General features: G+C 35.8%; 1 protein-coding gene across 1 annotated transcript in view; it reads right to left on the reverse strand.

The window, feature by feature from the left end:
* The window catches only part of Col19a1 (collagen type XIX alpha 1 chain), a 312,219-nt gene that overhangs the window by 125,658 nt on the left and 174,399 nt on the right, over positions 1 to 12,162 (reverse strand). The window contains exon 15 of the mRNA XM_027928313.2: positions 2,555 to 2,608. Within this exon, the coding sequence (XP_027784114.2) occupies positions 2,555 to 2,608 (54 nt within the window). The remainder of the gene's footprint in view (positions 1 to 2,554; positions 2,609 to 12,162) is intronic.

Raw genomic sequence — 12,162 nt, forward strand, 5'->3', positions numbered from 1 at the left:
CTCATTCCAGAATTCAGTGTAATCCTCTTTTCTCATAGACAGTTGGCAAGCTTGTCATAAAGACTTTCATCATTCAAATTCCTCCCCTGAGACAGCAATTATCCTGTCTTAAAAGGAGCATCATACATTGGGAAAAAAGACACCAATGTCTAATCTTGCCTGTTAGCATTCACCAGCTTTCTATGTTGAAAGATAAAACAAGTATTCAAAATCTTATAATACGTTCTCTATTTTGCCAAAAACATTGGAATAAAAATCAACAGATGATACTTTAAAGATTGAATTCTAGGATATCTAAGTCATACCCCCTTATTTTTATATCATATTAAGTGACACAATGCCTTGCTGAGAGTATAATCCACTTGAATAAATGAAGTGAAATGAAAATAAATGAGTGGACACACATTATGTTCATTTCTGGCACATGATGACATCCTAAGAGATACCTAAGGAGCTAGGTGTGGAGTCCTCTAGTAGCTAAGTAAAGTTCTGTTCTTTAAAAAAGGCACTTATCTTAGTCTTGTCTGGTCTTTTCCCTCCCTCTCTTTCTTCCTTTCTTCGTTCCTTTCTTTTTCCTGGCACTAGGGATTGAACACAGGGCCTTGCACATGCTAGATGAGCCCTCTACTACTAAGCTCCATCCCCATCCCTTCATTTTCCTATTTGAAAATTATATTCATTTGTTTATTCACTTATTAAATAAATAATCAATAATTACATGCCATAGGCCAGAAACTATGCTAGTAGATAGTGACAAAAATAGTGGTTTAAAAGAAATTATAGTGAAGTGGTCAGACATATAAGGAAAATAACAGTTACAAAGCAGTGTGCTGTATCTGCAGAAGGTTCATGGCTCGAGGACAATGAAGGGTAGCCCATCAAAGGCCATGTAGGAGAACTGATGCTGAGGTTGAGTTATGAAGATAGTGGAGAACATTTGTAAAGCATGGCAAGATTACACTGCAAATTAGGAAGGGAGGAAGGACATGGAGGAGGAGGGCAATGGTAGACAGAAGGCAAACCATGAAGGGCCCAGAATGGCAGGTAGGAGATATGGCATCCATCTTTCTTGAAGAAACGAGAAGCTATTAAGACATTTTAAGCCAAATAGTTTTCAGCTATTAAGCAATTTTAAGTGATTCAAGTCAGCATGGATTTGTAAAGCCTGAGCTACATGGTTGGAGTCATGATTTAGAGATATTACTCCACTTAGACAAGGTAAAGGCAAAGAGACCAGTTGTTAGATGGCCACAAAAATATAGATACAAGTTGCCTAGGCCTCATTTAAGGAGGTGGCCATGAGGATGGAGAGGAGAAGATGGATTTACAAAATATATATATTTTTATATATCCCTCTATCCCCTATAGAGATATAGGATTGGCATGGTTTAGGGACTGTATATATAGAGGGTGAAAGAGGAAAAAAAATCTAGAATTATTTTTAAAGAGAATTTTGGACATGTTCCTTTTGTACTACCCCTAGGAGACTTCCACATGGAGATACTGAGCCACAGGATGTAGGCCTGGAACACTGGAGGGATATGTGGATGGGAATAAATGATTGCGATTTATTAATTCATCCAACATATTGATGGGGACAGAAGGAAAGTTGTTAACAAGGGAGACCCAAGGGATAGCCCTAGAGTTAGGAGAGAAAAATAATTGTTATGAAGCCAAGAGAACAGAGAGTTTCAAAGAGAGCCATCCACAGAGTAAATTTCTGTGTGGCAATGAAGTAAGATGAAATGTGGAAGTGCCCTGGGAATCTGGCAATTTAGGGATTATTAGTGACCCGGAATCCACATCACTGGATTAGCTTGGACACAGACCAGACTCTGGCAGGTTAGAATTATTAAAACCACAAGAGATGGAATCCTTTTTTCCAGAATTTTTGGGGTAAAGGAATGAGATAAGTTAACTCTTTTTAGAAAGTATGTTCTATGACATTCTCTAACAACACATTTTTTTAAGTATAGTTTTTTAGTTGTATATGGACACAATACCTTTATTTTATTTACTTTTATGTGGTGCTGAGGATCAAACCCACTTCTTCATATGTGCTAGTCAACCGCTCTACCACTGAGCTACAACCCCAGTCCCTGACAATATATTTTGTATCAAGAAGAGTGGATATGCCAGTTGTCTATCTTACAACCAGCCTGAATGTTATTAAGCATTTGAAATTGAGCTCAGGCAGACTCAGAACAGAATTCATCTGTTTGTACATGTGGCTTAGGGATGCTCAGTTGTTGGATGATTGTTGGAGATGTTCGGTTGAGGACGCTCACTTGTTACTGCTCATGTAATAAACAAAGGGGTGAGGTATACAGAGAGCTACCAGCAGCCTTTGTCTCCCAGTTTGGGTGGTGATGAAGGTGGTGGTATAGGGAGCATGAATTGCCCCTACAAGTGCCGAAACCAATTATTCTGAACAGTACAAAGAAGTAAATTATTCTACAGGGAAGTAAACTAGCACTGAGGTCACATATGGAAGTAAAAAGGCAGACAGAATGGGGACAGGAGGATGGGGACAGTCCTCCTATTGTTTACTCACAGGTGGTCCTGGGGGTCCTGGTTTTCCAGGTGGTCCTGTTTTTCCTCTTCTTCCCTTGAAACCAAAGAAAAACAAATAAATGCTGTGATCTCCTTTTGCTGTAATATAAAACATATTAAATGACAATAGGAAAACAGTAAAAATTAACAAAAGTTAAAAAAAAAACATTCCAAGTCCATATGATTCTTAAACATCAGGGAATTATAAAAGCTCTGGGGTAGTTCATAATTACCACAATGAAAAATAAAGTACCTGAAATGAATATACCTTAATTGCTGTCTAGCAGTATGCTCTAGCAAGTAATGTAAATTTTCTGAAAGATGACTTAAGATTGGCATTTTATCTGATGATTTCGCAGTTTAGGATGAAATAATAAATGCATCTGTCAACTTAATTTGTTGCTTCTCAAAGAGGGCTCAGAATTCTAATTTTATAGGAGTTACCTAAGGTTAAGGTAGGTCACCTACTTTATGCCTATTCTTGGGCTTTATCTTGTACTTACTGGTTAGAAGCTTCTGGGGATGGGAACTATGAATCTACGTTTTAGAATTACTTCAGGTAATTCTTATGCTCACTAAAGTTTGAAAAGCACTGTGCTAAACATAATTATATATTCTGTCTAAAGCACATTAGCTAGCTCTTTTCTTCCTTTTGGATGGTTAAGCTGTTTTATAAGTGAACTAAAATGTATAATTCTTGCATATTAATCTTCATTATTGTAACTGAATGTTAACTCTCCCACTTCAAAACCAGCTAAATTCTAATTGCAAGAGTCAGGTAAGTTTGTGTTAACATCTTAAGTAACTCTGATCAAATATCATTTAAGAGCATCTAGTTTCTTATTATACAATTATTGTCTTAAACTTTTTTTTTAAAGAAAGTAAGCTTAGGTTTTAGAAGTATACAATTGGAATGAGAAGCATTTCTGAGCATGTTTTCTGAATATCTTCATTCTAGTTCATTGTTATTAATAACTATTTGATTACCTTATTGGTAGAATATTTACACAAAAGTCTTAGTGATAAAACATAATTGCATTTGGTTGATCATTTCAATACTTTTTTTTTTTAAAAAAGAATTGAAATCATAAACACAGAAAGATCCTTTTTATTCTCTAATTTTCTTGCTCTAAAAGTGTGAGGCAAACTTACTTGATCTCTCTGGTTTTCACCTAAGCTTGGGATGAAAAAGGAAGTTTAAAGAACAGCTGGGTCTGCAGAGTAAACTTTGAGAGGTAAGCAAGCAAATGCTCTGCAGTGATTGGATGAGAAACATGCCCACTGTTGATGAAGGTAAGTTAAGGGCGTGCCATCAAGGACTTCATTTCAAAAAGGCACCCATTTTTATAAATCATCCTAGCTAACATCTACAGAACAGAATTTAACTTTAAAAAAATTAAAATAAATATAAAAAGTGGTGTCTCTGTGTTCTTTCATTTTAGAGACCTAAACATTAGAGTTCTTTGGGGGACTATAAAATTGGAATGAATATACAGGTTGATATTCTCTATATTTAATCCAAGTTATTCACAGGTACACCATTTCCTAGTCCTGCAGTCTACATTTTCTGAAAATCAATATATTGGGTCTTTTAGTAAACATAAGTCAATTAGCCTTTGAGGACTAATCAATGATAAAAAGTTTACTTAGAAAATAGAAGGACTGTAAATTTATTAATTCACAAGAGCACAAAAACAAACAAAAAAAAAAAAAAAAACAACTAAATCAATGGCATCCAAGTAAGTGATTGGTTCTTTCTTTAAGCACACATCAGATTGAGGTAAGTTAAAACCATAGGATCAAGTTCTGTTTACATTCCCCATTCTTCAGAGGAGACGTGTATTGATTTGGGCAGGAAGTGGGGAAAATGAGGCCGACTATTGGTCAATTTTTACCACAGAGTTAATGTTGAAGACAAATTCAGTGTCAGATATTGTAAAACAACATTGTCATGTGTTAAGTTGAGGAGCAAAAAGCATTCACAATTTAGTATGGAAGGCAGGCATCCAATCCTTGCATCTCTCTGCTGATTTACATGATCATTAAGTCAGTCTTGCCACTGTCAAGTGTACTGATGTGTATGCTCCAGGACTGCAGAGAGAGGGCTGGGTTCATTTACACATCCTTTCTAAGAGTGGACAAGCAGGTAGAATATTTGTGAGAGTTGTTAAGTTAGTGGATCATATTTGTGCAGATAACTTGAACCAGCATGTATTTTCAATTTAAACCCAGTTTCCAGGCCTGAAGTATACTAATCCCTTGAAGCAGATTTGAACCATTTTTAAAGATGAGTTTTACAATGCAACATAGTCACTTAGCTTTGTCATTAAATATATCATAGAACCAGGTAAGGGAAGCCCTTGGAACTTGAGAAACAGGTCTCAGTGCCCTATTGAGGGCGCTCTGACAGCACAGAGCAGGGGTCGATGGAAGAGAAATAGGTGCATGCTTGGGAGTACAACTAGGCTTGAAAGCACTAATGGAGGCCACAGTTCCTATCATCATAATGGTTCAAGGCCTCTCCTAGACATTACCATCCTTCTCCCTAAAAAGCCCCAGGAATTAGGTCCCTTATCTTATTCCCCGCCAGCAGCACTGAATGCAGCTGCACAATCTTCTGCTCCTCCAAAAGCTCTCTCTTTTCATTCAAAAGCATTAAGGAAAGGCAAAAGCTTATCCAAGAGTTAGCAGATTCTTGGTAGGATGAATTTTATTATTTAAGCAAGACAACCTGAAATATTCTATTATTAATAATTATGTAAAGACCATAGGTAAAACCACAGTTCTCATTCTAGATTAAAATCAGATTCCTCCATTTTTCAGAGGGAAGTGTGATGTTTGACTCCTTGCTGTGTACCTCACAAGTCTCTGGGGAACTGGTCCAGGACAACTGGGACTAGGGGCTGTTGATGGTGGGACAGGTAGAAGCCTGGGATGCTGGCAGGAGGAATAGTTGATATTTGTTTCCACATTTGTTTCTGCTATCTCCTGCTATTTCTGTTCTTCCCAGGCTTACTGCAGACCCACTCTAAAGGGAGGCAAAAAGTGGGAACTTGGATGCCAGCAGGGATGCAAATCCTGGCAGATAACCCAGATCCCTGCTGAGCCGAGAGAGACTGTCCTGGGGAGGGTGGCCATTTGTTGAGAAGCAACTCTGCGAAATTGGAGTCTGGCTAAAACTTCTAACATATGGAGTGCTATTTTCCCAGTTTTGTTATAATTGGGCCAACCCAACACTTTCCTGAAAACTGAGGTATAAAGTACAGAACACAGTTCACTCTATCAGGTTACCCTGGAAACTCCAACATGCTCAACATGTCAGTTTCCAGTTTGGCAACAGTAAAAAGACCACCATTAGGATATCTGCCTAATGATCTAAACCCAGTGGTGCTCAAACCTGACCATGCATCAGGATCACCTGGAGGCCTGGTTGAGCAGACTGTTCTCTCTTCTCTCAGAGTTTCTGATTTGGTAGGTCTGGGGTATGATCTGAGAATCTGCATTTCTCACAAGTTCACAGTAATGCTGATAGTGCTGTTCTAGGGATCACAGTTTGAGAAAACTACATGTCCTATTTTACACGTAAAGTCAGGACATTCTATAGAGCACCTTATATTTTGTAAACACAGCTCAAAATAACTCAATTAATTTTGTGAATATGTGAAACTTCGAGAATAAATTTTTCATTGTCAAGTTCAGAACCACCTGGATTGGAATCCCTGCTTTTTCTGTGCAAAGACTGCATTGCTATTAAATGGTACTTTATATTTTGCCACAGGTTTCTTGAAGGATTAAAAAAGGGATCATTTATAAAATTCTAGTCACACATTCCCTTTAGGATGGTTACTGCTAAAAATCCAGAAAATAACAAGTGTCAAAAAGGACACGGACTGTTAGTAGGATTGTAAAATAGTACAGCTGCTATGGAAAATATTGTAGAGATCGTCAGATAATTAGAGAACTACCATATGATCTTCCAGGTATACACTCAAAAGAATTGAAAGTACAACCAAGAAGAAATATTTGCATATCCATGTTCATAGCAGCACTATTCTCAACAGTCACGAGGTGGAACCAATTCAATTGTCCTTCAATGGATGAATGGATAAGCCAAATATGGTGCAAACGTACCATGGAATATTAGTCTTAAAAAAGAAGGAAATCCTGCCACATGCTACAACATGGAGAAACCCTGAGGTGGTATCTAAGAACTTGAATACTTTAAATCTTTAGTGACTTTAGTGACACCGAGGATCCCACTATTATCAGAAAAAAACAACACTAAACTACACTACACTAAAATAAGCCAGTCACAACAAGACAATGCTATGACTGCATTTATGTGAGAGATATAAAGTATTTAAATTCTTAGATACAAAGCAGTATGGATGTTACCAGGAGGTGGGAGGAAGGAGAAAAGGAGAATTGTTTAATGGGTATAGGGTTTTAGTTTTGCAAGATGAAAAAGTTATGGAGATCTGCTTCAAAATAATGTGAATATACTTAACACTATGAAACTGTAGAGTTAAAAATGATAAAAATTGTAAATTTTTTTGCTGTGTGTTTTTTACCACAGCTAAAACAAATAAACACCAGTCCTACCACAATGTCTGGTACATGGTGGGAACGATTTTTAGTTCTTGTTTTCCCCCTGTCTACCACTTTTTATTCAATTTTCCATTTTTTATATAAAAACAATCTGACAATATCTAAAGGAAATCTTCTAAAACATCTAGTTAGCATCTTTAAAAATGTAATCAACTCTTAACCATGCATATGACTATTTTAAAATATATATAAAATAAGAATCAACATGCCCATTAAAAGGGGAAATAAAAAGCAATCAACTGCGGTTTATTCATAGTATGGAATAATATGTAACAATTAAAATGAATAGAATTGAACTACATGCTATAAACTGTATGAATGTTTCTTACAAGCATAATGCTGATCAATTTATATAAGAATCAAAAACAGGCAAAACTAATCTATGCTATTAGAAGTTACAATGGGGTAGGGAGTGACTGAAGTCATCAGAGGGTTTTCTTGATATTCTGTTCCTTGAACTTATGCTGGTTATACAAGTAAGTTCATTTTGTGAGGAAGCAATAAGTTGTTCCCTTATAGTGCAAACATTTTAATGAATGTATATTATATTTCAATAAAACTTGCAAAAATAAAATTAGGAGAGTCTCATAATGGAGCAATTGTCTTTAAATGATCTAATGACTTCATCCATCTGCCTTTGGTATGTCCAGGGCCACTATTCTCAGAAAAAAAAAAACAAAACAAACAGACAAGAAAATGCCAACCCAAACAAGGCTATTTAAATAAATGACATCTATAAACTTTCAACAGTGAAAATAACCTGATCCTTCCAGGATGACTTGCAGTAAGAGAGCATGTGTATCTTAAATTAGACACTTGATTACTTGATTTATAAACACTTAACCCTCCAGGGACATTACTAAGTGAGGAATGCAGGGCTGGGGATATAACTCAGTGGTAGAGCATGTGCTTAGCATGTGCAAGGCCCTGGGTTCAATCTCTAGTAATTAAAAAAAAAAAAAAAGATAAAAGAATGCAAATAGCAGACTATTGGTTCTTTTGTGACCTGTTTTTGTTTTGGTGAGGCTGACAAGGGTAATCTGTAATCAGATTTTTTAAAATTAGTTTATTTATTCTAATTAGGTATATATGACAGTAGAATGCATTTTGATTCATTGTACACAAATGGAGAACAACTTAAAAGTTGGTATGCAGACCCTAAACCCACAAGATAAAACACGTTTCTTTGTAGTCTCTCTGAATTGCCAGGTTTTATAAATACAGTTGGCTCCTTTAAAATACTTCCCTGTTTTCATGTGTATATTTTGCATGCTCTTAGGCATCAGCTTAGCTTGAACGAGGTATCAAGGAAATGTCAAGGAAGAAGAGACAGGGCCTTGACTGGCACACACAACTGTGAATGAGGTGTTAATTACACAGGAAAACATTACAGACTATCTGGGAAGTTTAGTTTTCTTTTTTTACATTGTGAACGGAAATAAGATTTATGACTGATGTTATAAAGAGTTACCACATTTGAAATCACTAATATGTGCAAAAATGGGGAATGGAATAATTATGTAAGGAATGTATAATATCCTAAGTGCATTTTACATCTTAACAGATATTTAAAAATACATCTATGACAGCAACAGCACTCGTCATAAAGGTCTCGTTACTGCAGGGATCAGACAAGTGGCTCTTGTAAGGACATGGGAAGAGGATGTAATTCAGTAAGAGCAAACAATTTGAAATGGGTTTGGAGCATAGGAAAGATGACTCCATTCTGTTGTCTTCTTCATCTAGATGGGAATCTTAACATTTTCAAATCACTTCACAATTTCCTCCTCTCTCTGTCCCTTTCTTTTATTTTCTTTAAAAGGGCTGCATTGATAATTAATGTGGCTTTTCAGAAAAAAAAAATATAAGTTTGTGACATTATTATCTAATCCCCCTGAGCTACAATTCAATAAATGATAATTTAAATAAAATAATGCTTCATTGTAAAAGATTACAGTTTGCTTGTTGTGAATATTCTGATCATTCACAATTTAGATCACTGCTGCTGTAATTTCTTCTTTTAATTATTTTAGATTGATGCATAATATTTGTACATATTTATGGGCTAAAGTATAATTTAATACATATATAAAATGTATAGTGACCAAATCAGGGTAATAGCATTTCTATTTCTCAAACATCTATAATTTCTATGTGTTGGAAAACTTTAAACGCTTCTAGATATTTTGTAGACTACAGTTCCCACCTGTGCTATAGAACACTAGAACTAGTTTCTTCCTATTTAACAGATTTTGGTACCTGAGTTATGCAGCCTCTCTTCAGGTCTCTCTCCCAGGCCCTCCCTAGCTTCTAGTGATTACCACTATTCTCTACTTTTATGAAATCAAAAATTGTTTAAAATTTCAACAGTAAGAACCTGTGATATTTTTGTGTTTACACAACAAAGTCAAACTTTTAAAAATGTCTCATTGAGGGCTGGGGCTGTGGCCCAGTGGTAGCTCACTTGCCTGGCATGTGTGAGGCACTGGGTTTGATTCTCAGCATCACGTATAAATAAATTTAAAAAAAATAATAAAAAACGGTTTATCAACAACTGAATAAACATTTTTTAAAAAAAGAGATGGAAGCCATTTAAAAAAAATGTCTCATTTGCTTATCACTTTTCCTTTGTAATTTAGGTTTCCAAATTCTTCCTGGCTTGCCTCACCTCACTCTCAACTCTGACTTTGCAGGCCAACCCAAATTTTCCATTCAGATTTGTTGGGATGCCCTAATTTCCATGCCAAACGACCAACTGCCTCAGTCCTGATTTCTGTCTGTTTTCTATGCTTATCAGGCCCATCTTTCCAACACACTTGACTCATCTTGTTATCATGAGTAGGACCACAGTAGGGTGTGTCTAAACAATTTTCTGAACATGCTGCAATATATTTTAACTTTTATGGACTACATTTTGAGTGTGGAAGCTGGAAGCGTGTTATGAAAATGTTCTTTCCTACATATCTGGAATGCTCTTAGCTTGGAGAAGGAATCAAGTCTTACACTATTTTGCTGTCTGAGGACTATGCCAGTAGGCTTCCACATCCAAAACCAAGCACTTTTATAAAAAATGCCTCATGAATGTAGCATTTTATCTTTCACTTTTAATAAGGGAACTGTTATACTTTTAGATTTCGAGCAGACAAAATCAACATGTAGAGGGATCAATAATACACATAAAATAATAGGTTTTATTTCCTAGAAATGTTAAAATGAAAACAATGTAGTGACGATGATTGACAAACTTCAGGCAGGTCAGAATCTATGCCAGTGGAGCAAGAACAAGCTCAGTATTACCAGCCAGCATGGAAATATGAAATCATTAATATCTTAATTTATATTAACATAAAGTCATAGGATATATTTTTAATATTTTTGAGTTGCACACTTCAAAGACATATATTCAAGGCTGGGATTTTAGAGCTGTGTGTGTCCAATCTGAAGAACTGAATTGACTAGCACCAAGAAAATCCATAGAAATACATTTGCAGTTAGTCAATAAATGTTTGACAAATGAAAAACAAACAAAAACTAGAGAATCCCTAAGATCAAACTATAATAGCCACCCAATTTTGAAACTGAAATATTTTTGTTGTACAATTTCAATTGAAAAGAATTTAATGGATTAAATTGCATTTGGATATTTAAATGTTGACTGCAGAAATAAATCCTATCAAAGTTTTGTGAGTACATGTTGTTCAGCAAAAATTTATTGTCTGTGTTTTATCTACTGGTGCTGGGGGAAATATATTAAGATGATTAAGACCTGAATCCTGCCTTCAGGTAGAAGAGAAGGGACAATTACAATGATATTTGTTTTTTCTCTAATTATGATTATTTTTATTTGTTCTACTTAGTTGTACATGACAGCAGAATGAATTTCAATTCACTGTACACAAATGGAGCACAACATTTCAATTCTCTGATTGTACATGATGTAGAGACACATCATTTGTACAATCATACGTATACCTAGGGTAATGATGTCCATCTAATTCCACCCCTTTCCTACCCCCATAACCCCTTCCCAACCTCACCTTTGTCCAATCCAAAGTTCTTCTATTCTTCCATGCCTCCCCACCCCATAGATCAGCATCCATTAATCAGAGAAAACATTTGGCCTTTAGTTTTTGGGGATTGGCTTACTTCATTTAGAATAATATTCTCTAACTCCATCCATTTACTTGCAAATACCACAATTTTATTCTCTTTTAATGCTGAGTAATATTATGTTGTGTATATATACCACAGTTTCTTTATTCATTCATCTATTGATGGGCATCTAGGTTGGTTACAACAGTTTAGTAAATTCAGCTGCTATAAACATTAGTGTGGCTATGTCACTATAGTATGCTGATCTTAATCCTTTGGTTATAGACCAAGGAGTGGGATAGCTGGGTCAAATGGTGGTTCCATTCCACATTTTCTGAGGAATCACCACACTGCTTTCCAAAGTGGTTTCACCAATTTGCCGTCCCACCAGCACATAAAAACAGTTATCTCCTATTAGACAGAGGTGCTAAAAACATACATTGGAAAAATAATAGCCTCTTCAACAAATGGTGCTGGGAAAACTGGAAATCCATATGCAGCAAAATGAAATAAAACCTCTTTCTCTCACCATGAACAAAACTCAAATCAAAGTGGATCAAGGACCTAATAGAAGAAAACGTAGGCCCTAATTTTCATCATGTTGGATTAGGTCCCAACTTCCTTCACAAGACTCCTAAAGCACAAGAAATAAAATCAAGAATCAATAAATGGGACTGATTCAAACTAAAAGGCTTCTTCTCGGCAAAAGAAACAATCATTGAGGTGAAGAGAAAGCCTATAGTATGAGAGTAAATTTTTACCAAATACACATCAGATAGAGCGGCTAACCTCCAGGATATATAAAGAACTCAAAAAATTCAATACCAAAAAACAAAAAACCCAACCAATAAATGGGCTAAGGAACTGAACAGACACTCTCAGAAGAAGATATACAAGCAATCAACAAAT

Source organism: Marmota flaviventris, chromosome 6, assembly GCF_047511675.1.
Source record: "Marmota flaviventris isolate mMarFla1 chromosome 6, mMarFla1.hap1, whole genome shotgun sequence".
NCBI lineage: Eukaryota > Metazoa > Chordata > Mammalia > Rodentia > Sciuridae > Marmota > Marmota flaviventris.